Raw genomic sequence first — 27,984 nt, 5'->3', positions numbered from 1 at the left:
GAAACCTCTTCTTCATCCTTTAACTGTTTCATTATCAAATTGTCATATTATAAACATTTCTTTCATTGGTAATGTTCCTTTAACTCCTAATATCATTCTTCAAAATGTACTTTATGTGCCACATTTCAAACTCAATTTGTTATCTGTGCATAAGTTCATTGAACAGTTTCAATGTACTATCAATTTTACTCATTCTAGCTGCATTGTGCAGGGTTTTTCTCTGAAGATGCCACTGGCAATTGGTAAGCTTTAGAAGGGTCTCTACATTTTGCCTCATCCTCATGCTTTCATGTCTACCAACTCTTCCTCAGCTCTGTCTATTCAAACTGATGTTCATGATAATCTTTGTAATAAGGATAACTCTGTTTTACTCTAACATACTAGATTAGGGCATTTACCCTTTTCTAAGTTACAAACTTTGTCTCTTTGTAAATCTACTGATAAATAAATTATGATGACTTGTGATATTTGTGCTAAAGCAAGGAAACACAAACTCCCTTTTCCATATAGTACAATTCATACAACTAAGTATTTTCAATTGATTCATGTTGATATTTGAGGACCATATCCTGTCCAGACTTATAATAAATATAAGTATTTTCTTACCATAGTTGATGACTTCTCCAGGGTAACATGGACTCATTTGCTTAGTTCTAAGAGAAATGCTTTCAATTTTATCAAATACTTTTTTGCTATGGTTACTACTCAATTTTTTGCTAAAGTATAAACTATCAGAAGTGATAATGCCTTAGAATTAGGTTGAGACATGATGCCACTAATTTATTTCTTTCTCAAGGCATTATTCACCTAACATCTTGTGCCTACACTCCACAACAAAATGGTGTTGTGGAGAGAAAACACAAACATCTCATAGAAACATCAAGAGCCTTATTATTCCAATCAAACTACCTATCAAATATTGGGGGATTGTGTTCTAACTTCTACATATTTGATCAATAGATTTCCTTCTAAAATTTTACATGGTTTGTCCCTTATGAAATCTTATTTGGCAGTAAACCTTCCTATACTCATCTTAAGCCTTTTGGTTGTCTATGCTATATTTCTACTGTTAGTGAGTGTAGACATATATAAACTTTCTCCGAGAGCATCTCCTTGCATTTTCTTAGGATACCCATATGGGAATAAAGCCTACAAATTCCTTAACATTGGAACTAATACAATTCAGATTTCTAGAGATGTTACATTCCATAAGCATATTTTCCCTTTTATTTCCAGTTCTTCTTCTACATTCATTCCTTTATATATTCCTGATTCACCTAATTCACACTATACATCTGATACTATTTCTTTTGCTTCTACACCTCAGTTAGTACCTTTTTTTATTATTAATGATACATCATTCAGTCAGGATTATGCCATTTCACCTGTTAATGCTGAACAGACTGTTCAGATTACCCCACCACAACCTCTTTAGACTATTTCAGCTGTTAGAAAATCATCCAGAAATACTAAACTACCCACTTACTTATAAGATTATGTCATCCTTATTTCACACATTGTTCTAGTGCTATCTGTGCTTGCACACCAACTTCATTATGTGCACAAACTGATGTGGTGGGTTATTTTCATGTTGTTTCCTGTCATAATGCTTCACAACTTACTTTATCCCCAATTCCTGAACATACATCTTAAGAGGAGACCATTTTACTTCCAGAATGGCAATAGGCCATTGCTATAGAATTTGATGCTTTAGAAGCAAATAATACCTGAGAATTAGTTCCATTACCCACTGGAAAGAAATCCATCTCCTCTAAATGAGTTTTCAAAATCAAACATAATTTTGATGGTTCTATAGAACGGTACAAGGCTCGTCATGTTGTTAAAGGTTTTACTTAAAAACCTGGTATAGATTATACATAAACTTTCTTTCCATTTGTCAAGTTAACCACTATTAGAACTCTTGTCGTTGTTTCTGTCAAAAAGGGTTGGCATATGTCTCAATTGGACGTTAATAATGCATTTTACATGGAAATTTACATGAGGACATCTATATGAAGTTACCACCCGGTTTACTCACTTCTCATCCATTGTTAGTTTGTAAATTGATTAAGGCTCCGTTTGATATTGCTGTTGCAGACAACTACAACAGCTTTTTCATGAAAAACTGTCAAAAATGTGTTTGGTAAATTCTAAAAGTTGATGTCTGGAAAAGCGCTTTTGGTCTAAAAGCCGCTGTTAACAAAAGCATGTCCCTCATTCTTCTCGAAAAAGCCGTTTTCATCTTTTGTAGGAAGTAGCTATTAGTTTCATCATCAAACCTTCTCAAAAATATTATTTTTATATATTATATCTCGAAACATGCATAAATTAAAAAAATTACCAAACAATCATCTAATTTTCCTGACAGCACTTTTTCCACCAACACTTTTTCTCACAGCGTAGCGGTTTTCAACAGCACTCCCAAACAGAGCATAAGTCCCTTTATGGCCTAAAACAGGCCTCTAGGGTATGGCACTCAAAACTCATCATTGCATAATTTTCTAGGGGCTACCATACCTCTAAGAATGACCCTTCTCTGTTTTACAAAAGTAGTGGTACTTCAATTCTGTTTTTAGCTGTTTATGTCGATGACATTCTTGTTGTTGGTAATGATCTTTCCGAGGTTAAGTCTATCAAGAAATATTTAGATTCTACATTCAAAATCAAGGACTTAGGACCTCTGCATTATGTTTTGGGTTTAGAATTTAACCATGTACCCATTGAAGTGGTTGTGTCTCAAAGAAAGTTTATTATTGATCTTTGTGATACATTTGTTGCTCCTGATTCCACACCAGTAATCAACCCTCTAGATCTCAATCTCAAACTGCTTTACAGTACTGGTTCTCCATTATCATATCCTTCACTTTACATAAAACTTGTGAAAAATTAAATTTTCTTACTAATACTCGACCAGATGTATCTTTCTCAGTTCAACACTTGAGTCAGTTTATGTTAGACCCTAGACAACCTCACTGGGATGCTGCTCTCCATGTTCTTAGGTATCTTTAAAATGATCCAGCAAAGGAATTGTTATTGAACAATTCTCCTACTTTTGGTATTGAAGCATATTGTGATGTTGATTGGGCTGCGTGTCCACAAACTAGAAGATCAGTTTCAGGGTTTATAGTTTTACTTGGTGGTAGTTTGATCTCTTGGAAATCCAAGAAACAAAATAATATTTCTTTATCATCTGCAGAATCTGAATATCGTTCCCTTAGAAGAATAACAGCTGAACTTGCTTGGCTTTCCAGATTATTGAGTGATTTTGTAGTTCCTGATACTGTTCCTATTCCGGTTAAGTGTGACAGTCAGGCAACTATATACATAACAAAGAATTTAGTATTCCATGAACGGACTAAAAATATTGATCTTGATTGCCATTTTGTTAGGGAAAAACTGAGCTTTGGTTTAATATCTCTGAGCTATGTTCCAACTATTACTCAAGTAGCAGATGTTCTTACTAAACCTCTCACAGGACTGCAGCATCATTCCATTCTTGGCAAGCTGGGTGTGCATTCTTCACCCTCCAACTTGAGGGGGGTGTTAGAGATACTGATACTGATATCACTTAGTATCACGACATATTATTTATTGTATATAAGATTAAATTCTAGCTGTAAATAGTTAGTTACATTTCAAACAACTTTTCTCGCCAACATGATTTGTACATATACATGAACATTTCCTTCTTCTGAAATGTAACATTTTCTACAATATACAGAAATCTTTTATCTCTATCTCTCTCTCTAGGTTATTAAATCTCTCTGGTTGTTCACTAAATTCACAATCGTTTGGTTCAAAAAATAGTATCGGGTTAAAATCAGGAATTTGGTTAAAATGATATGTGGTTGATATATCATTTATGACATCGTGTATATGGTTGGGTGTTCGAAAGAATTTGTCTGATTTAAATGATTTTTAGTTAATAATTTTAAATTTATGTTATTATTATTTTTAAATTATTAATTTATTTTTCATTAAACATTTAAATTTATTTGCTCAAACAATGATGAAAATAATAAAAATAAAGTTGAACTTTTTTATCCAAATAGATAATAAGTTGGAAATAAATAATGATTTAATTATTATTGTTAATATCTTAGAGTATCTTTATATATTCCCAAAACTCAATAAATAATTAAATAAAAAATATTTTTATTTATGCAATTAGATGTTGAAATCGAAAATGTGCGTATATTCATTTTATTATTATTATTAATTAAAGAAAGTTTTGTTTTGATCAAAGCGAGACAAAGGTTTTATTTTATGATTGACAAACATTAAGGTTATATTTTTCAACTAAATCTTTCATGAAGGTTTCATTTTTCTAAAAATAAATTTTAAGATCTGAATTTCAAATTGAATAAAACTTCACCATTTTTAAGTCTTTGTTTTATTCATAGCATAAATTATAGTATTTTACTATTTTATTTAATCAGATTGATAATTTTATTTTTGATGCTATAATAATACGAAGAGTTATCTTCATTTTGCATCCCAACAGTTTCAGGTAAATGCAAATTGGGTGCTGAGCTTTAAATATATACAATCTGCACCCCTCAACTATGAGACCCCTGGCAGAAGACATCCTTTATGCATATCCCCGTTATGTTTGACCGTGAATTAACGGTCAACCGAGTAAAGACATAAATTTGTACTCCTCTACTTTTACCCTATAAACTACTCAAATGGCTTTGACACTATAGATCATTCTTCTCCGTCCATGCAGCATACCATATTCTTCTATCCAACTTCAGTGCCTTTCTCAACTTCCAGCGCCAATCATTAACTCTCGACAAAGAATATGTCATCACCGTCATCAGAGTCGTGTACTAGAGGTGACATTTACACCGTCTCCAAACTCTTCAACCTTTGTCAATGTCATTGAAGTTGTTTCCGTTCCTGAAAAGTTGTACATCATAGAAAATGATGATATCCAAACTGTAATTAGAATGGTGGGTCGATATTGCTGCACCCAATTCTGGACCTATACCATCACCACCAACGGAAACTAATAAATCTGGAGGCAACCAAAAGAATGGTGTCTCTCACTCTCTATTTGTGGGAGCTTGTATTGGAGGTTCACTCGGCGGGATGATTTTGTTCTTGTTCTTTATAGGTTTTCTATCATTCTGCAAGAGAAAAGAGAAATATCAGGATGTTGGCGCCAAGTCGATGTGGTATTCACTGCGGTAGGACAAGTGAAAATCAACTAACACAAACATTTCATCATTGCCGTCTGTTAAAAGCCGAAAATTTTCTTTGGAGGAGATTAAACTAGCTAATAGCAACTTTGATGACAAGTTTGTTATTGGAGCAGGATGATTTGGTTGAATCAGTCATCACGGCAAGGGGAACTTGAGTTTCGAACGGAGATCAAGATGCTTTTAAATTTGCGCCACTTCCATCTAATACCACTGATCGGATATTGTGATGATGGTGACGAGATGATACTGGTTTAATTTTCTGAGTGTATGTACAATAGTTACAATGCAGAATTACCTTATTACCCTCTGCTGACTGTTACTTCACGGTCAAATATGACGGGGATGTGCAGAAAGGGTGTCTTCTGTGAGGGGTCTTATAGTTGAGAGGTGCTGATTGTATATCTTGAAAGTTCTGTGCCAATTCCGCATTTACGTTAAACCGTTGGGATGCAAAGTGAAAATAACTCTCAAATATAAATAAAACACTAAGTTTAGCATACCACTGTTAACGTGGTCTAAGATAACATTTGTAATAAGAGCATATGCACCCCTAAATGCCATTAATTCATCAATTCAATCAATGTAGTTGATTACTATTCATGTTAGAATCACTTATTTTCTTAATTTTTATACACCCATATAACTCCATCAATCCATCAATTACTATTCATCAAATAAATAATTATATAATATATCATAAATTTAATTTCATCTCTATTATTTAATGATCCCACAAATAGTATCCAATAATACATTATTGGATAATTTTATATTCTTGATAAGATAGTGGATAAATTTAAATTTTTGATAAGATTTTCGTGGAATCACATTATGACACGTGTCATGATCTAGATTTTTAAGATAGAAAATTGTCTATAAATAATATTATGATCTTCATATTATAGTCATCTCAAAATCAATACAATCTTTGAAATAATGAATGCATTAAAAAGATTACTGCGTCAGAGACAAAAACACAGTGAAGAAGAGACTGAAATTATGAATACCAGGGTGACCGAAGCAGCGATGATGAAGGAGTTCATCGATACCCCAGATGAACCACAAGGACGAGGCTCAAGACCTGGAAAATCTTCTAATCATCATAGAGAAAGGCTATCGAGAGGAAAAAATCTCATGAAAGATTATTTCGTTGATCGTCCAATATTCAATGAGGATGATTTTCGTCGGAGGTATCGAATGCGCTCTCATATTTTCAATCGCATCATGACCGCTCTTTGCACTCAAGATTCCTATTGGCATCAAAAAATATATGTAATTGGATTACCGGGGTTGTTACCACAACAAAAAATGACTGATGCACTACGAATGCTAGCTTACGGTGCAGCATCTAATCAGTGTGCTGAAATATGTCGAATAGGAGAACCAACCACACTTGAGTGTATGAAATTTTTTTGTCAACAAGTGGAAGGGCTCTTTGGTGAAGAGTACCACTGTGCTCCAACACCAACAGATTTACGAAGGCTTCTAACAGGAGGGAACAAAGGGGATTTTCAGGTATGATTGGAAGTATCGATTCTATGCATTGGGAGTGGAAGAATTATCCAAGCGGGTGGGGAAGGGCTTATAGTGGTCGAAAAGGACGACCTACTATTATTCTAGAGGCAGTCGCTTCCTATGACACTTGGATCTGACATGCTTTTTTTGGTATGCCTGGAGCTCAAAATGATATTAATGTTCTAGGCCAGTCTCCTGTATTTGATAAGGTCATCGTAGGAAATAGCCCAACGGTGGTTTTTCACGTTAATGGAAAAAGATACAATAATGCGTATTATCTTGCTGATGGAATTTATCCGAGGTATTCAACATTTGTAAAAACTATATCAAATCCTGCCACTCAATCACATAATTTGTTTGCTAAGAAACAGGAGGCATATCGCAAAGATGTGGAGAGGTGTTTTGGTATCTTGCAATCTCGATGGGCTATTCTTCGTCATGGTGCTCGAATGCATAAGCGTTCCACACTTAAAAGCATCATGATGACTTGCATCATATTACATAACATGATAGTCGAGGATGAATTCGTGGAAGAAGAATTTGTAGAGCCGGTAGAAGAAGATTTAATGAATCCATTAACTTCACAGGTTTATGATGGGCCAGTCGATTGCAATGGAGTTCGAATTCCTTTTGCACCAGTACAAAGAAATGGAACAAATCAACAAGTATTTTGGGATCGTATTGAGAATTTGGAATCAGCTTATATTCATACAATGCTTCAAAATGATTTGGTGGAGCACAACTGGGCAATAGAAGCTAATCAATAGTTGTCAGTTTATTACCTCTTGAAATGTTCAACTTGGAAATTTAAATAAATTTATTTTATTGAATTTAAAAGTAGTCAACATAATTAAAATTAAAAACAGAGAACATAATTAATTAAAAACATAATAGCTAAATCTAATAATAAAAATCATCATCAAAGCGAGGAACATAAGCATTGCCAGTAGTAGTCTCATTCACTTGTTCCATGATCTCAACCTTCTTTCTTTTAAACCATCTTTTTGTGTTAGGCGTCATTTGGCTAGTATCCATTATCATGATCTTTGTGTGCTCCCTTAATTCTTCAATAGCCTCGTGTTTTGCCAATCTTGCTTCTTTCCCTTCCTCAAGTGCATCAACTCTTGCCTGCCTTGCTTCTTTTCGTTTCTTAAACTCCAGCATCTCCCTCAACATTTGAAGGGTTTCCTCGTCTCTTTTGATGTTGGCCTCCACTATTTGTTTTTGGTGACATTGCATATTATTAAAGATAACCATAGACATCTCTTCTTTTTCGGTCATCCGTTATTTTCCTTTCTTTTTTACATGTTTGGACGCCTTTACTCCCATCGGTCTAACCGGACTGGAAGGACTTTCTGTTTCTCGGTTTGACTCTAGAGTTGTGAAACCTTCTTCATCAACGCAATCATCACTATTAAAATTGATTGGTGATTCCATTTGTGTTGGAAAATTTCGTTGAAATGGAGGAGATGTAGTGGAAACATCTACAAATTGAGGATGTGTTGCAACTGCTTCATAGCAGTTCTATTTGTCAAATGTCTTATTCATTTCCTTGAAATATAGTCCTTGAGTTTGAGTTATCTACAAAAAATAAAACCTGAATACTAAATTATCACATGAATAATATAAAAGCGTATTTTAAATAAATATATATATACATATATATATATATATTATTACCCCATCTACCAAATTGGTTCCGCTTGCACTATATCTACTAGCTTGATTCTTTTGCACATTGCCATTTTTTTAGTTCTCTTTTCAATGGTGTCCAATGCGAGTCAAGAGTAACTTTTGAACGAGGTTCGGTATGAGGATTTTTCGGAGTGTCACACTAAATTTTTGCATAATCCTCATGAATTCGCACCCATAAATTATTTTTATTTGAATATCGACCAGTGATCGGATCAACAGATTGCCTAGCCCACGAAATACATAATTGTAATTCTTCGGAAGGGAGCCAATTAGTACCCATTATATATTTATATATGTATAATACGAAAATAAATAAGGTCGAGAAGATAGAAATGTGGGTATCAAATATTTTTAGTGAATAATGAACACAATGAACTGGTTTTTATAGCCAAATATATGACCGTTTTCTAGCCGTTGTTTACTCAGAATATGTAACCGTCGTAATATAAAAATAAATTAAAGTTGTTGCTACAAGGAAAATGTGAGAAATAATAGGCCCCACTGAATTGATGGTCGTTGCTTGGTCTGTCAATTTTCAAAGTTCTGCTCGCTTAATCAAAGGAGCATTGATTACCGTTGGCCGCAATTTTCCTGCGGTGCATGCAAAGAATATTACAGTACATTGAAAAAGGGGCTGAATCCCTTTTTTTGAATCCCCGGTGCATATGCTCTAATGGTTCTGAAAAGGTTATCAAGTTAACGTGGCAACGATGCCTGCTATTGGAGTTGATGGGTTAATATGAAATTGCCAAGGTAAAAACACCTATATTTAAGTGCATATAATATATAAAATAAATACTCTTTTTACTTTTGTCATTTGTTATTTAATTTACCTGATCATATAGGCAATTGTTTGGATTGTTAATTGTTAAAATAAAAATATTGTTAATAAAGTTAAAATAGAAAATTAATAGACAAGGGGTGTACGCGGAAATTTGATTTGACTAGAGGATAAAAATCAATCAAAATCGTAAAATGCGGTTTTCAAAAATTTCATCTGCAACCAAATTGTTGATAAATAAAAACCAAGCGTATCCATCTATTTAATTGCAGTTCGTTGCAACATGACTTTGCATTTCAATCGCTAAAATAATTATATATAAGAAGCCAATTGTTTTGTATATTCAGAATGATTTATAAGATTTTAACTCACAATATATCCATTATCACTTAAATTGAGTATAATATTAATAGAATAAATATGATAAGTAACACTCAAATAGTTTCTATACACATGTATATTTAATATATACTAGCGTATAACCTGTGCGATACACGAATTATTTTTAACATTCGATAGTATTTAATAATATATTTTATAATATAATTTTCAATAGTTGAAAAATAAATCGAAGAATATAATAAATTATAACAATATATGTTTTATAATAATTTGAGACTTGACTGAAAATAAATAATATTATAATATAATATATTGTTTAAATAAAGAATATAAAAGTTTAAATATAATAAGCTGTTGACGGGGTTCGAACCCTAAATCCATGAGAGCAGTTTAAATATTAATATAATAATATTTTATTATTGTTTCCAATGATTCTCATTTTTCTGACTTTAGATCTGACGGTTGTTATTTGCCGTACCAAACAACTATACCGAGTAACTACCAAACAACTGTACCGAGCAACTACCAAACAACTGTACCGAGCAACTACCAAATAGAGGGTGTTCTGCTTATAATAATATAGTATAGATGTATATATAATAATAATTAATTTATCTAATGTGCGGTTGGCGGCTGCGGGGTTTAAAAAATGAATCTATAACCAAATTATAACATAATAGTTATCTAAAATTTTATCTACGATCACCCGCATTTTACGATTATATGTAATACATGGATCGATAACATGCAGTCTCATATATACGATGATTTCGCAAGCATTTGACAACTATTTGCAACCCGGAGATGCAGTGTTACATCGTGCCAACTGGGTGATTGTAGATAAAATTTTACAAAAATATATATAAAAAGAGTGAAAAACAGGGTCTACAAAAATAATAAAAGAAGGGTACCTGCTACTTTCAACAAGCCTGCAAGTCAAAATGTTGGAACCGGGAAAGGGAAAAGAAAAGGCTGTCCATCATCCCACTAACCTTTAACGGAGAAAAGCGAACGCCCTTTTGCTTGCTACTCATTCCAAACTCCAAGCCCATTTTTCTAAACCTGTTTATCATTTAAAATAGAGTTATTTGCAAAATACATTCCGTGGTTTGGCTAAAATACATTATTTTACCTATACTTTAGATAACTGCACTTTGCATATCCTTACTATTTCGGCGCGACAAATTGCACCCTTTTTGTTAATTTTGTTAAAATTCTCAGGGGCATTTTAGGAAATTAAAATATTTAATTATAATTAGATCATTATTTAAGTTTTTTGGCACTCTAAATAATACTTTTCGAAAAAATTTAAAGAACGAAAATTATAGAGAACGAAAAAATCTTTTCAAAACAATAACATTCAAAATAATATACAAGTGTCTCCTAACACGTTACTTCACTTACTTTTGAATGTATATAAATAATATTAATATTAATTACAAGCAAACACACCAAATGGAAGCTAATAAAAATTTGTTGAATTTTTCAAAGATTTATAATACTCCCCATTCAAGTGTCTCCTGGAAAAAGAAAGATGATATTACCTCAATAATTCAGGCAAGCAGATGGAGTTGGTGATCTGAAGTTTGAGGGACACGTACAAAGTGCATAAAGAGGCAGCTTTTTCCCCCACCCCACCATATTATCAACTAAAAACCCCCCACTACGTAATACTAAGACTCCACCGCATACACAACCATAAAAATAAAAAACTCTGAGGACAAAATCAAATTAATGATTGTTAACTTTCAAGATCAAATTAGGTTGTCAAATTATGCATGCACTGGTTACTGTCTTCCAATATATGGTGTGTTTTTGTTTGCTTGTATATAATTTAACATTATCATTTAAACTTACAGGTCCACCAACTTTCAGGTATGGGGATTATGTGCTCCTTTACTTCCTTGTCTTTTCAATCATCTACGTAATAATGAAACCAAAAGGTTTCTCGGTGGAAATGGAATCATCAGTATCTCAGGGGATTTTTGAGGTTTTTTGAAAAAACTTAAATTATCACTTCAAGTTGAAAAGGTTCTCATACGAAGATGATAACTTATAAGTTATTTAAGTATTTAGATAAATTTATATATAAGTTATTTATGAGTTGATAATTTTTTTGGTAAATCATAACTTATAAGTTATATTTTTTTTGAAACAAAATTAAAATTTAAATTACAAATTTCATGAATGAATAATAATTTTAATACATAAATATAAAATTAAAAATAAAATATTTAATAACCTTGGGATAAAACTATATAATACTCTCCTCGCCCCTTTTTAGTTGTCACATTTGCAAAAAAATACATATACTAAGAAAATATAAATTATATAGATTGTTTTCATGTATACCACATATTATTGTATTAAACATTTAGTTAGATGTGTGTACTAGATATAAAATGAAGATTGAAAATAGAAATAGAGGGGTAGACATGATTTTTTTTGATAAAAAGTGCATCGACATAGAAATGTGACAACTATTTAAGGATAATTGTTTTTCCAAATGTGAATATTAAAAAGGACAAAGGGAGTATATAATATTCATCTCGACCAAAAAAGTTACTATATTTGTCAGGCTAAAAATTCAAAACTAAATATAATTAGATTAATTTTGTTTGATCAGTATAATGATATCAAGTTAAAACAAAACTATATGTTTAAAATGGGCTAAAATAAAATTAAAACAAAAAATAACTAATCATCATTTAAAAATTTTAAATAAACAAATTTTATATTTTAAAATTTTCGTCAAATTAAATTTGAAAAATCATTTAATATTATAAATATTTTGTATATCGTACAAGTTTTAAGTTAATATAAATTAAACAAAAAATAAAAAATACGAGTTGTAAAGAAAATGGAGAATGAGAATGAGAATGTTAGGGTTGTTTACTTGTAGAAATTTTTTCCATTTTTCTATTTTCTGTTTTTCTAAAATTTTCATTTCTAAAAAAACAGTTGAAAATGAGAAAATGTGTTCCAAATGCTAAAATAATATTTTATCAGTTTTCTGTTTTCTTAAAAATATTAAATAAATGACGATATAATTTGAGTAAATATATAGAAAAGTAACCGATAAAACAATTTAAACATTTCACTATTAGGTAAATGAGTGGGCATATCTTCAAGTAAGAATAATTGATCTAGATCATCCTCAAAATCTAGAGTGACATTTATATTTGAAGTGTCAACCTCTTCACCATCATTAGATACTATCTCATGGACAGATCCTTCATCAACAACTTGTTTTTGATTCCTAAAAAATGATCAAATATAATTTATAAAAACAATGTTAAGATTCCTAACATTCTCATTTAGGCTCTAAAATAATTAAATATAATTTATAAATGATATTACCAAACAAATATATCAAAAATGATATGGGCTTAATATGTAAACGGGCTCCAGAATGAGTGCCCCAGACAGGCACTCAATCTCCGATTGTATATTTTGTTTACAATTCATTCTCTTTCAGTGGAATGTACATTACAATTTACAAGTATTGGTTGAAACGTGAAAACATAGTGATAAACGAAAACACTATTTTTTGCAGTACTATTTCAAACTAACTCCTCCATAAATTTTTTGCATCATCTATGTCGTCGGAAAGATCAATATCCTTTGAACTATAATTGTTTTTAAAGACTCAAAGGGGCTGAATTTAATTCCAGTGCGAAACGCAAGAGATTGCTATCAGAAATTTATAATTGTAAATGATCGCTGAAGTAGAAAGAAATCAAAGAATGATATAGAAGTCCCCTAAATCCAAAAGCCCTACATTTCGGGTTGAAGCATCAATTATCATATATAAAACTGATTTCCGGAGACTAAAGAATGATAAATGCCAGAGTCTCCAAAATTGTTCCCAAATACTGATCTGTCGTAGTGCAATTGGTTATTTACTCATTAGTCAAATAGAACCTGGTGCATTAATATGAGTCCCACAAATAAAATAATATATATATCATTTGAGAATATTTTTGAGATCATTTTCGGCAACTCTGTACTGTATATCATCTTTAAAAGCCGTATGCAATGATTTATAGACTTGAGTGATTAAAGCACGATTTCCGCCGGAAGTCAAGTCAAGTGAAGCCCTGCAATTTTCAATACCAACAGACTGTTTATGCTAGATTGGATCCCTCGTAACTAAACAATCATATGATGCTTTAGATAGTGAAGATAGAATTCTCAAGCAATGTAAATATATACCGGAGAAATGTAGTGGCAAAATCTCTCTGTCTTCTACTTAAATCAAACTATACCTTTTACATGGTATTTGGTAACTGGGAAGCAAAGCAAAGTTAGCAAGATACAATAGTTGAACTGATGACTAAACCTCTGCCATCAATAATAACTTAAGCTCCTTTTCTCACGTCATAATTCAACAAAATGGCTCTTACTCTAGCGACATCACCCTCGTTCTTTTTTCGGGAGGTCCATGTTTCAAAACTTGTCAAAGAAAGATGGATGCTTCATGCTTTGACCGGTTCCAGTCGGGGAAAAAACGCCCTGAGAATATTAGTGAAAAAATGGTTTGTGCCGGCCAATAAACAACGCATTCCTGTTATTTGCCAAAATGATTATTTCATGGTCTATCCAAGGAAACTAGTAACATGATTAAAGAAAGCAGGCCGTTTGTCTCTACTGAGGAATTTACAAGAAATAGTGTGCAGGCAGGGTTTGCAGAGAAATATAATTAATCAAATTATCATATACTTAGAAATTTGGAGTATTGCCTGATGATCATAAAAAGCAGAGTTTTTTTTGAATGAATGGCCATAATTTTCTATTGACTGCAACAATATTGAATGGCTTTGTCCACCCACCCTGTGATCACCACGCTTGAAGTTTGTAGAATCTCACCACCGAATGGTACAGTGGATGGAATTTCTCTCCCCCTCACTTACTTTGACATAATGTGGCTACCATTTCGTCCCCTGAGCCGTGTTAGCTTCTATGATTTCCCCCACTCCACCGCCTACTTCAACCAAAATGTTGTTCCTGCTCTCAAAACTTCATTATCACTCGTTCTGAAACACTTCTCGCCATTGGCTGGCAATTTGGTAACTCCCTCCAATATAAAATCAGACACCATCCTCCAAGTTCGTTACCTGAATGGTGACTCTGTATCCTTAATCATTGCAGAGTGTGCTAGTGAGAATTACTACCATCTTTCAGGAGATCAGGCCCGTGATGTGGATGACTTGTTTCTCTTCGTTCCTCAACTCCCATCAGGGGTTCCTACTGATAGCTCTGGGGAAGATTGCATTGCAGCGCCAGTTTTAGCAATCCAAGTAACAATATTTCCAAACAATGGCATCAGTGTTGGAGTTACAAATTCCCATGTTGCTGCTGACGGAAGTACTATGTTTAATTTCACCCAGGCATGGGCTTCAATTGCCAGACAAATTATCTGCGGCCACAAAGATGATGATAGTGCTAAAGAATTATTAGTATCACCATCATATTTGCAGCAGCTCCCATTTTATGATAGGAGTGTAATCAAAGACCCCAACAACTTATACAATATATTTAAGAAAGCAATAGGAGAGCATAGTGAGGATTTGCAGCAAGTTTACAATCCTCAAGCTTCCACTAAGAAGGTATTTAGTTACTCTCCTATTGAGTACAGGGAATCTCTCTGAAATGAGTACAATTTTAAAATAAAAAACTGAGAGCTTGTGATATGAATGCAGATCACTAGATATTTTGTGACGGTAATATGTATTCAAATTGTCACTACTTAAATCACCAGTTTTCAGTTCTAGTTTATTATTAGTTCTCATTTATGCACAAATTAAATTCTTGCACTATTATTTTTGATCTTGTTCAATACAAATAATTTGTGTAACAGGTTCAAGCCACATTCGTCATAAATCAAGCTGAAATCCAAGCGCTAAAGAAACTAGTATCAGCAAAACAACCAACAATATCACATGTATCATCATTCACAGTTGTATGTTCCTACCTCTGGACTTGCATTGCAAAAACACATGTAGCAACTGCAGAAAATGAGAATGAAAAAGACGAAACAATGCACTTCAGTTGCATGATGAACTGTCGCGGTCGTTTCAATCCTCCAATCTCTACAACTTACTTTGGTAATTGCATAGTAGCCTGCATGGCAACTGCAAAAAGGACACAATTAGGAGGAGACGAAGGCCTATTTACTGCAGCACAACTGCTCGGAGACGAGATACATAAGAAGATACACAATGCAGATATGTGGTTTGGGAACATGAAGGGGATTGGCACTGGAGAATTCATAGTTGGAATTGCAGGTTCGCCAAGGTTTGATTATTATAACTGTGTGGACTTTGGATGGGGTAAACCTAAGAAATTCGAATTTGTTTCGGAGCCATTGTCCATTTCGAGGTGTAAAGACTCAGAAGGTGATCTGGAGATTGGGGTATGTTTGTCCCACGAACAAATGCTTGCTTTCTCTTCTATATTTGTAAACGGGATCAGTGATCTCTGCTTGTAACCTGAAATATTTGCAGTAAAATGAAAATTACAAAAATACAACTCCTTGTCTGAATTTGGATGCCATGATTCAGTTCTACTCATTTTTAGTTAAAATTCAATTGCCAGTTGTGATGTACCCGAATAATTTATTGAATATCCAAATATAATATACTAACAAGCCTATTCTTTATTCAATAATCCAATACTTACAAGTTATTATAAATATAGTATAGATACACTAACAGAGAAAAAGAGAAAATATATTATTTCCAAGTGAGTTTATAAACTCCATTTAGATGGTTATTTATAGGTGTAGGATATACAAGATACATGAACTTGATAACATGAACTTGAGAAGTCAACGAACTCATATTTATGAAAGATCAAAAGATTAAATCTAGAATGTTTTAGGATCGTCCATTCACAACACCTAAAAAGTTCTAGGGGCATCCATTCACAACACTCCCCCTTGGATGTCCATTTTTCGATAATCGTGCCTCGTTAAAACCTTTCTAGGAAAAAACCCATTGGGAAAAAAATTATAGTAAAGGAAAAAGAGTACACCGATTATGAACATTTAGTTCAAGTAAGTCGACGCATGCCAATCTTATGTACCAACTTCTCAAAAATTGATGGAGGTAGCGACTTCGTGAATAGATCTGCAAGGTTTTCACTTGAGCGAATCTGTTGGACTTCAATTTCTCCATTCACTTGAAGATAATGTGTGAAGAAAAACTTGGGTGATATATGTTTAGTATTATCGCCTTTGATATATCCTTTCTTTAACTGCTCGATGCATGTTGTATTATCTTCGAACATTATTGTCGAAACTTTCCTGTCATGATGCATGCCACATGATTCCCTAATATGCTGACATATTAATCTCAACCAAACACATTCTAGACTAGCTTCATGGATTGCAAGAATTTTTTGAACGATTAGAAGAGGTAGCAACCAAAGATTATTTCACTGATCGTCATGAGATGGTCGTATCTCCATTAGTAAAAATATAACCTGTTTGTGATCGAGTTTTATCGGGATCAGATAAATATCCTGCATCTGCATAACCAGTTAGCACTGCTTTGAATTTATTAGAATAAAATAATCTCATATCAGTTGTGCCTCGAAGGTATCGAAAAATATGTTTAACTCCATACCAATGCCTCCGAGTTGGAGCGCAACTATGTCTTACTAATAGATTTACTAGAAAATGCAATGTCTGGCTGTGTATTATTAGCAAGATACATAAGTGCACCGATAGCACTAAGATAAGGTACTTCAGGACCGAGTGCCTCTTCATTTTTCTTCTTTGGCCGGAACACATCTTTTTTCTTATCAAGTGATCGAACAATCATGGGGGAACTGATGGATGTGATTTATCCATGTAAAATCATTTAAGTAATTTTTGTCAGTGTATGTTGATTGGTGAACAAAAATTCCATCTCTCAAATGTTCAATTTGAAGTCCAAGACAAAATTTTGTTTTCCCAAGATCTTTTATTTCAAATTCTGCCTTAATATAATTAACTGTTTTCTGGAGCTCTTCAGGAGTTCCAATTATATTTAAATCATCAACATACACAACAACTATAGAGAATCAAGACTCATTCTTCTTTATAAATACACATGGACAAATGGGATCATTTATATATCATTCCCTTAACAAGTACTCGCTTAACCTTTGGTACCACATTCGACCAGACTATTTTAATCTATATATTGACCTTTGCAATTTGATCGAGTAAAGGTTGCGAGAATGTGGTCTAAATGCTTCTGGTATTCGGAATCCTTCAGGGATCCTCATATATACATCTTTTTCAAGAGAACCATACAAATATGCTGTCACAACATCCATCAGACGCATTTCTAATTTTTCAATCACTGAAAGGCTGATAAGATAAAGAAAGGTCGTTCCATCCATTACAGGAGAACATGTTTCCTCATAATCAATGCCTGGTTTTTGCGAAAAACCTTGAGCAACTAGACGTGCTTTGTATCTTACAATTTTATTTTTATCATTTCTCTTTCGCACAAATACCTATTTGAAACCAACAGCTTTTGTCCCTTCAGGGGTTCGGGCTATAGGTCCAAACACTTTATGTTTATTAAGTGAGCTCAATTCATTTTCAATTGCTTCTTTCCACTTTGGCCAATCATTTCTACATCGACATTTATCGACGAATTTTGGTTCAAGATCCTCATTTTCTGTCATTATATCGAGCGCTACATTATATGCAAATTTTAGTCGACGGTAGTGTCATATCGGTTCCATCTCTTTCCTGTGACAACATAATTAATTGATATCTCTTCACTTTCAACATTTTCAGGTACCTGGTCCTCTTTTGAGGTTTCATCTATCGTGTCACTGGTCTCTTGAGGAGTCTCTTCTGGAGATTTTATTTCCTCTATTTGGGCATCTCCACTTTTTACCCCTTTTCTTTTTCGAGGGTTTTTATCTTTGGAACCGATTGGCTTACCTCGCTTCATGTGAGGTCCCGATTCACTTGCTTTGATTATTTGTCCTTCTGGGACTTCTATCTTTGCAGGAGCATTTTTAGCTGGTATGTGTGACTTAGTCACTCTATTTATATCAGTGAATGCATCAGGTAATTGATTTGCAATGCCTTGTAACTGAATTATTTTCTGAACTTCTACTTCACACTGATTTGTACGAGGATCATAAATATTTAATGTTGATGCATTCCATGTAATTTCTTTTTCCAACAGTTTATTTTCTCCCCTGATTTTAAAATAATCTTGTTTTCTCCTCCTAATCTTGGAAAAACTGTTTCATCAAAATGACAGTCAGCGTACCTTGTTGTAAACATATCACCGGTCAAAGGTTCGAGATACTTTATTATAGAGGGAGATTCATAACCGATGTATACCCCTAATCTTCTTTGGGGACCCATCTTTGTACGTTGTGGTGGAGCAATAGGGACATATACCGCACACCCGAAAGTCCTAAGATGGGAAATATTAGGCTCTCTTCCAGAGGCCGATTGTAAGGGAGAAAATTTATGATAACTTGTGGGTCTGATGCGTATAAGTGCTACTGCATATAAAATAGCATGCCCCCAAACTGAAATTGGGAGATTTGTTCTCAAAATTAAAGGTCTAGCAATCAATTGGAGTCTTTTAATAAATGATTCCCCAAGACCATTTTGTGTGTGAACATGAGCAACATGATGTTCAACTTTTATTCCAATTGACATACAATAATCATTAAATGCACGTGAAGTAAATTCCCCAGCATTATCTAAACGAATCGTGTCAATATTATGATCCGGGAAATGTGCTCTTAATCAAATTATTTGTGCAAGTAGTCTCGCAAACGCCAAGTTACGAGACGATAATAAACACACATGTGACCCCCTTGTTGATGCATCAATTAGTACCATAAAAATATTTAAATGGTCCACATGAAGGGTGAATGGGCCCACATATGTTACCCTGAATACGTTCCAAAAATCTCAGAGATTCAACTCATATTTTTGTTGGAGAGGGCTTAATAATCAACTTACCTTGAGAACAAGCAGCACAAAAGAATTCATTAATCTGAAAAATCTTCTGATTTTTCAGTGAATGCCCATTTGAGTTTTCAATAATTCTCCGCTTCATACTTGATCCCGGATGTCCCAAACGGTCATGCCAAATCATAAAATTATTTGTATCAATAAACTTCTGGTTTATGATAGCATTTGCTTCAATAGTACGAATGTTTGTATAATATAATCTGAAATTAAAAGCGGGTAGTTGTTCCTTGATACTTTTCCTACCCGAAATGATGTATGTGATATTAAGGAATTCTTTATTCTCTTTACTCATTGTTTCGACATGATATCCATTTCTGCGAATATCTTTAAAACTTAATAAATTTCTTTGTGAGTTCGGAGAGAAAAATGCATCATTTCTAATAAATTTTGTTCCTTCAGGTAACAAAAGATGAGCTCTTCCAGAGCCTTCGATTATACTTGTACTTCCGAAAATTGTATAGACATTACTTTTATATTTTTGTAGATGAGTAAAATATTTTTCATTTTTAAGAATGGTGTGAGTAGTTGCACTATCCACAAGACAAATATCTTCGTTTATTTTTTGATCAATGCGAGAATGAGAAATATCCATAGCACTTCAAATAAAAGTAATAGAATTAGTAACTTAATAATAATAATCATAGAAATAAAATATCTTACACATAATAAAAAAAAACTTTCATTCAAATAATATTTTATATCATATCGGTATCATTCATATTGCCGCTTCCTTCAGGAATTTCGTAAAAAACCGACGCATCTATATGTGTCATGTCAGAGGGGTTGTACTCGGGTCCTTCATTCGGGAAAGCTAAATTTGCTTCAGCAATATTTCCTTTCTCCTTATGGCATGCTTTGTATAGGTCAGCTAAGTGCTTAGGCGTACAATAGGTACACGACCAATGACCATTCATACCGCATGTATAACAAATATTCTCAACATTCTTTTGCCCTCTCTTATCTTTCTCCACCTTTTCATCTTTTTTCAAAAACTTCGGGTTGTAATTTGATTTTTCTTGTTTACAAGGATAGTTGTTTCTTATTTAATTTCCTCGACCGCGTCCACGTCCACGCCCAAAACTATAAGTTGCCACATTCACATCAGGGAAAGGGCTATAGCCAGGTGGGCGAGACTCATGATTCTTCATCAAAAGCTTATTATTTTGTTCAGCAACAAGAAGACAAGTAATTAAATCTGAATATTTTGTAAAACCTTTTTCACGATATTGTTGCTGGAGGAGTACATTCGAGGCATGAAAAGTTGAATAAGTTTTTTCTAACATATCCGCGTCAGTAATATTTTCTCCATATAATTTTAGTTGAGAATTGATTTTAAAAAAGCGCGGAGTTATATTCACTGACGGTTTTAAAATCTTGAAGCCTCAAATGCATCCAATCATATCGAGCTTTTGGAAGAAACACAGTCTTTTGATGCTATCTTTCAAATTTTTCCAAAGTTCAAGTGGATTTTTCACAGTAAGATATTCAGTTTTAAGTCCTTCGTGGAAATGACGGCGGAGAAAAATCATCGCTTTTGCCCGATTTGATTCAGATTCTTTATTTCCCTCTTTAATGGTGTCTCCAAGACCTTGTGCGGCCAAATGAATTTCAATGTCTAGTATCCATGATAAATAATTCTTTCCGGTGATATCAAGAGCCTCAAATTCAAGTTTGGTGAAGTTTTCCATTCTTAGAAAAATAATCACAAAAATATATTATTATTTCAAACATGTATGTATATCTAATTTTACAACAAAATAAAATTGTGATGTCTAAATACATGCATGTGAAGTTAAACAAATTATATATGCTAGAAAACTTATAATTATCATTGATGTGGGTAGAATAAAATATTTCCAGAGATTACCATATAATCTTTTGATGCCTATTATATCATAGGTATCATATAATCCATAAACAACTTTAATCACTTGCATCCATGATTTAAAATAAAACTATACATATACATAAATGCTTATAAACTAATGATTTTGTATATTTTGGGCACATTAAAACAACTTATTTTGGTAATTAAGTAGTCTAACATATGATAAATCTTCTAGCTAGGTTTAACATTATGTACATATAAAACAAATTACAAGGCGGGACACATGCATGTATTTTTTCTTTTATTATATGTCTAGTGCAAAGAAGTATAGTACCAAAAATGGACATATTCTGAATATATGTTTATGTAAAGATATAATAACAAATCAAGTTACCTTAACATGAAAGAGTACATACCTTAGGTGAGATAAATAAAGAAGATAATTCTTGTACGGTAAGTGGCCTCCAAACTTTTTAAGCAAATCGTGCTGATAACGTATTATAAATATAGTATAGATACACCAAGAGAGAAAAAGAGAAAATATATTATTTCCAAGTGAGTTTAAAACTCCATTTAGATGGCTATTTATAGGTGTAGGATATACAAGATACATGAACTTGAGAAGTCAACAGACTCATATTTATGAAAGATCAAAAGATTAAACCTAGAATGTTCTAGGATCATCCATTCACAACATCTAGAAAGTTCTAGGGACATCCATTTACAACACAAGTAAGATAATGTCTCTATATTTATATTTGGGATTTTCTATGGTGTGCCCAAGGGCACACAATAGTCACTAACTCCCATATAAATGGGCTCTTCTTATTGGTGGTTGAATAATAAATGTTAATGGCCCCCCTGCATTCACATCAATTCCACCAATAAAAAGATCCCATTTTTATTGGAGTTAGTGGCTAATGTGTGTCCTTGGGCACACATTAGAAAGGCCGTTTATATTTATAGGGAGTTCCATGAAGGCCTTCCTCTTATAAACGTGCGGCCCCTCTGCTAATGTGCCTCTACTACAAGTGGCCTATTTGTGCTTAATAAAAAAACATACTCTATTTTATTAAAATAATAAGGTCTTCTTGGGCCTTGTCCTCGGTTCATGGGCCAACATTTAGCCCCCCAAAAAATATGTATTTCAATATCTTTGGATTTGGCTTGATGTGTAATTTTGTCCTGAAATAGAAATAGCGAATTAAGTAAAAAGAGAACAAAATTTAAGAAAAAAAGAAAAATGCGACTGGTTATTTTTTCTTTTATTTTGCTTTATTCCATTAATTTTTATTTTCCCTTCTCTTTTTTTGCGCGCTTGGCCTTCAACATAACCATTCGTCTCATTTGTTTTTTTAAACAAAAGGGAGAACTGTCGCTGCCAAAAACTCATAAAAGTCTCAGTCTTTCTCTCGGTTTTTTTCACTGTAAGACCTCAACTCTTTACTTTCTATTAATTTTAACTAGCATTTCTTTGATTTGAGTTCGTATCTGATTAATTCTCTGCACTTTATATATATAGCATCCATTAGTTCTTTGTCTTCAAAGACTGTTCTTGATCGTAATCTTGAAAAATGACCTCTTGAAGAAGGCGATGAAGAATCTTCCTTGAATTTGAATCATTTGGAAATTCCAAATCTTAATTTGTGTAATTTGTTGGACTTCATGAATGAAGATGATGTATTGCCGGAGGTTAGCCAAATTCCTAAGGAACCACCACCGATGAGCCCAGAGACGGTGGCGTATAGAGTGGGTGTGGTTCGAGAGTGTTTTAAACCGGGGAAAATGAGTTTCTTATCGGGTATAACCTATATTACATAATCCATTATGCTAATTATAGATTAAACATGGTTAAACTGGGTTCTTGGGTTGATTTTTTAAGAACGGGTGTCAGAATCGATTGCCGAGTGTGGATGAGCGGGTTTCAATTATGCCTGAATACGGTATGCATAGGGTTTCTATGATTTTATTTGAGTATGGTCTTCGGCGGCCGATGTATCCTTTCCACCTGTCTATGTATGAAGTTATCGGGTGCGATGTTGCGCTAGTGGTACCGAATATGGTGGTACAGATTAGTGGCTTCATTGCGTTATGTGAAGAGATGGATATGATTTCTTCATTTAAGTTATTCTTCTATATATATGGTGTTCGGTATTCTGGGGGTCAAGTGTATTTTAACACGAGGGGTAAGAGATCAAATATTGTTAGCGTGATATCTTTTAACTCAGGCTATCACCTTAAGTGGACATTCCTGCACTGGCCTGGCCTAGTGTTCGTGCATCCTTGTCGCAAAGTGACAAACACAACCCTCAAGTATCTGAACAAACTGGAAAAATATGATACTGAATTCTTGGATGCTTTTCAAGGATCGAGGCATGTTATACTCATTTAAATTTGAAGGATGTTATTTTCTTGAAAGAGCGTCGTCGCAAGGATAATTAGTTACTTATGTTTTAATTAGAGCTCTTCGCGAACCGAGCCGTTCGCGAACAAGCTCGAACTCGGCTCGTTAAGGGCTCGGTTCGGCTCGGTTCATTAAGGGCTCGAGCTCGAGCTCGAACACAAAAATGTGTTCGTTAAGAAAACGAGCTCGAGCCGAGCTTTTGACATGTTCGGCTCGAGCTCGGCTCGAGCTCGGCACGGCTCGAAAAAAAATTATAAAAAAAATATTTTTTATATATTTAATTATTATGAATTTTATTCAGATTTTTTATAAATATTTTTAAATTATTGAACTATACGAATGTCAAAATATATATTTTAGTAATTTGAAAAAATTCAGGTATTAAAAATAATTTTTTTAATTTGATATTTTAATAATTAACAAGTGATTTGACTACTACTTATAACTAGTATTTATTTCCTAATCGGTGTTTCGATTTTTTGAAATTATTTATAAATGATCCAACCGTACGGATGTCAAGATCTATATATTTAAGTGATATAATAAAAAATTAGGAAAAATAAATATATTTGGTTTGCTATTTTAACAGTTAACTAGTAGTTTGACTAGTACTTCTCCCATATTAATGTTTCGATTTTTTAAAAAATATTTATGAATGATCCAACCGTACGTTTGTTAATATCTATATATTTTAGTGATATGACAAAATTTTTAGAAAAAAATAAATGTATTTGATTTATTATTTTAACGGTCAACAAGTGTTTTGACATTTACTTGTAACTAGTGTTTAGTCTCATATTAATGTTTCAATTTTTAAAAATATATTTATGAATGATCCTACCGTACGGATGTTAATATCTATATATTTTAGTGACATGATAAAAAATTTAGAAAAAAATAAATTTATTTTGTTTGTTATTTTGACAATCAACCAATTATTTGAACAATACTTAGAACTAGTGTTTAGTCTCATATTAATGTTTCAATTTTTTTTAAAAAATTTATGAATGATCCAACCGTATGGATGTTAAGATCTATATATTTTAGTGACATGACAAAAGTTTTAGAAAAAAGTAAATGTATTTGGTTTGTTATTTTAACAGTCAGTCGGTGTTTTGACCTGTACTTGTAACTAGTGTTTAGTCTCGTATTAATGTTTTGATTTTTTTAAAAATATTTATAGATGATCCAACCGTACGGATGTAAATATCTATATATTTTAGTGATATGAAAAAAAATTTAGAAAAAAATATAACAGTCAACCGGTGTTTTGACTTGTACTTGTAATTAGTGTTTAGTATCGTATTAATGTTTCGATTTTTTTAAAAATATTTCTGAATGATCCAACCGTACGGATGTTAAGATCAATATCTTTTAGTGATATGACAAAAATTTTAGAAAAAAATAAAAGTATTTGGTTTGTTATTTTAACAGTCAACCGATGTTTTGACCAAAATTTTTTAATTAAGCTCGGCTCGGCTCGGCTCAACTCGGCTCGTTTTGATGGAGAAAGCTCGTGTTCGGCTCGGTTCGACTCAGCTCGATTTTGTTCGATAAAAGCTCGTGTTCGGCTCGTTCGTTAACGAGCTCGAGCTCGAACACATGTTTTTGTTCGTTAAGAAAGCTCGGCTCGTCAGAAAAAAAATTAAACCTCGGCTCGGTTCGATCAAAACTCGGCTCGGCTCGGTTCGTGAACAGCTCTAGTTTTAATTTTGTTTGGCTTATTGTGGATATGCAGTTTTCCTTTTAATTAGCTCTCATTATTTGTTTGTGATGTGTACTTCAACTGTTGTAACATATTCGTGTATTTTAGTCACAGGTGAACCTTTAAAGAAGGCTTTAAATAGTGGAGTTTTGAACAATATGGAAAAAGTGATGATGATTTTGGTGCAGAAGTCTAATTCATGTTTTGTTGACCAAATGAGACTTGAGACCTCGCGTCCTAATCATTCTATTTCCATTGAAGCTTTAGATGAGGTAGAGAACATGGATGAGGTGGAGCCTTCAGGTGTTGCTCCTAAGTATGTGTGTGAGGTTGGTGGAGGAAGTGGGGTGAATAAACTATAACCATTATAAAAAATTGGGTCATAATAACACATATCGTCGATCCTCAGCGGGTAGGGAAGTTGTTTGTGTAGAGTTAAGCCCTTTCGAAAGGTGGACTGAGGGTTCTACTATTTCTTTGAGTGCTTTCCAAATATTTAATCATCCCTAGGATGCGATGATATATTCTAAGAGATCACATGACGAAATTATGGGTTAATGTTTGAGCCGAGCTGGAAGGGTAAGATAATTTATTTTAAGTGTCTTTATTCATACTTTTCCTGATGCATTGTTAGATCCTTGCTGACCTCCTTCCTTCATGTATTATCTTGTTGTTTCTTCTCTTTTTTCTTTCAATTGTATGGCTGATTTTATGTACATCCTAGAGTAGTTTAAGGCTGAGGTTGAGAGAGAACGACCCTTTGGGCGATGGAGCTGAACTCATTGTAGTTAAAGAGGAGAAGAAATTGCTCGAGGGCCAACTTGATATGTTAGATATAATTGATGATATCAGGACAGAAACTATGAGAAGTTCTTATCAAGACTTAATATCAGTATTTACTGAAGAATGATGTCATCAATACTTATATCGGTACTTGATGATCAATAGTTGATGTCATCAGGATTTGTCACTTCAGTAGATATACGAGGAGGAAAAGGAAAGTAGAAATTCAAGGCGGTGAAGGACCTTATCTCAGAAACAATTATACATGGATATGTAATAGGTTTCCTTATTAGGGTAGGTCAGATTCGATCCCACAGAGACAAAGGTACCAATCACTATTAATTCTTGACTCGATTTAACTAAGCAAGTAACACAATAAAAATTGAGAGATTGATTAACTAAAATTGTACTAAAGCAAATACGTTGTATTAATCAAATAACTAAAAACATCCAAAGTTAAGTATCCTCACTAGCATGAATCAATGCAATAATGACTTCCCGCCCCAAATCAATCATATACTACTCAAGAGGAAAGATGCGCCCTATAAAATACCAATAACCTCTGTCGAGTATTAATGGCTTCTCTAAAATACAATCAAGCCTATTTTCATGGTATCATGCAATTTAGAGACATTAAATACAGTATCCTAAGTTCCTAATAATCCGTTCTACCTATTTTCATGGAGAAGTTCATGTGCTTATTGGATAAATCACAACTAGGTGTGTGCGTGGTGCGGTTTGGTGCGGTTTTTAGCATTAACCGTAGCCAAACCAATACATGCGGTTCGGTTCGGTTAATTGCTATTAACCGCCACCAAACTGCTTAAAACGGTTTTTTTGGTTTCGGTTAACCATTCATCGGTTTCGATTTTTATTCAATTTTTTATACATTTTTTATTTGTACGATTTTTTTGTTGGTAATATGTTGGATAAAAAAATAACATCAAGTTAAATGATAATATTACATAATCACCAAAGATTTGTCATTTTATAATTCGTTAAATAAAATTGATATATTTCATAAAGTTATTTTTTGGATGTATAATTCATATTATCTTAAATAATAGATACGAAATATGATAAAAATATATGTTCACAATAATGAAAAAAAGTGTATATATCAAAACATATGATAAAATTGATTATATACATATTAAAAAACATTATAATTTAAGTGTATTTACATATTAATCTTAATTAATTTATGATATTATATTATACAATTTATCATACCAAGGTTAAATAAATATTTAATTAACAAAATATTAATACCGGGTTATAAAAATATATACATATATATACATAATATTATATATAAATATATATAATATAACCGTGCAGTTAATTTCGGTTTGGTTTTGATTGAAAACCGGAACCGAAATCGCACCGCTAATTCGGTTTTTGTCGGTTTGGTTTTCTTCGATTTTTTTAGCGATTTGGTTTTTTCCGGTTTGGTTTATCAGTTTTTTCAGTTATTTTTTCGGTTTCGGTTTTTTCTGCTCACCTCTAATCACAACCACCTAAATCAAACTTTCGCTGATAAATATATATTGGGTTCAAACAATACACATATATGTAATTGTTAATTAAGCACAACTCAATAAGAAAAAGCATGCAATATAACTAAATTGGGGGAATTGGAAAAATCATGCATCAATCATAACTAGGTTTAACTTAGCCCTAGATTTAAAAATCTTCTCAAACATAACTAGATTAAA

General features: G+C 33.0%; 4 protein-coding genes across 4 annotated transcripts; 3 read left to right on the top strand and 1 right to left on the bottom strand.

Annotated features, from left to right (window-relative positions):
- The first annotated feature begins 6,143 nt into the window (after positions 1-6,143).
- LOC141695348 (uncharacterized) lies at positions 6,144-6,728 on the top strand. The gene has a single exon (XM_074499602.1). It carries the CDS (start codon positions 6,144-6,146, stop codon positions 6,726-6,728), a length of 585 nt encoding a protein of 194 aa, XP_074355703.1.
- Positions 6,729-6,874: 146 nt separating this feature from the next.
- LOC141695347 (uncharacterized) lies at positions 6,875-7,489 on the top strand. Its single transcript, XM_074499601.1, has one exon. The coding sequence runs from the start codon at positions 6,875-6,877 to the stop codon at positions 7,487-7,489; it is 615 nt and encodes a 204-aa protein (XP_074355702.1).
- A 6,865-nt stretch (positions 7,490-14,354) lies between these two features.
- LOC141695346 (phenolic glucoside malonyltransferase 1-like) lies at positions 14,355-16,030 on the top strand. Its single transcript, XM_074499600.1, has 2 exons — positions 14,355-15,149; positions 15,401-16,030. Exons 1-2 carry the CDS (start codon positions 14,355-14,357, stop codon positions 16,028-16,030), a joined length of 1,425 nt encoding a protein of 474 aa, XP_074355701.1.
- Positions 16,031-20,589: 4,559 nt separating this feature from the next.
- Positions 20,590-21,234, bottom strand: LOC141695345 (uncharacterized). Its single transcript, XM_074499599.1, has 2 exons — positions 21,022-21,234; positions 20,590-20,778 (listed from the first exon to the last, which is right to left on the bottom strand). Exons 1-2 carry the CDS (start codon positions 21,232-21,234, stop codon positions 20,590-20,592), a joined length of 402 nt encoding a protein of 133 aa, XP_074355700.1.
- Positions 21,235-27,984: the final 6,750 nt, after the last annotated feature.

The sequence above is a fragment of the Apium graveolens genome, chromosome 11 (genome assembly GCF_009905375.1).
Source record: "Apium graveolens cultivar Ventura chromosome 11, ASM990537v1, whole genome shotgun sequence".
In the NCBI taxonomy this organism is placed as follows: domain Eukaryota; kingdom Viridiplantae; phylum Streptophyta; class Magnoliopsida; order Apiales; family Apiaceae; genus Apium; species Apium graveolens.
Note: the sequence above shows the minus strand (reverse complement) of the source record. Positions and strands in the feature narration are given on the sequence as shown.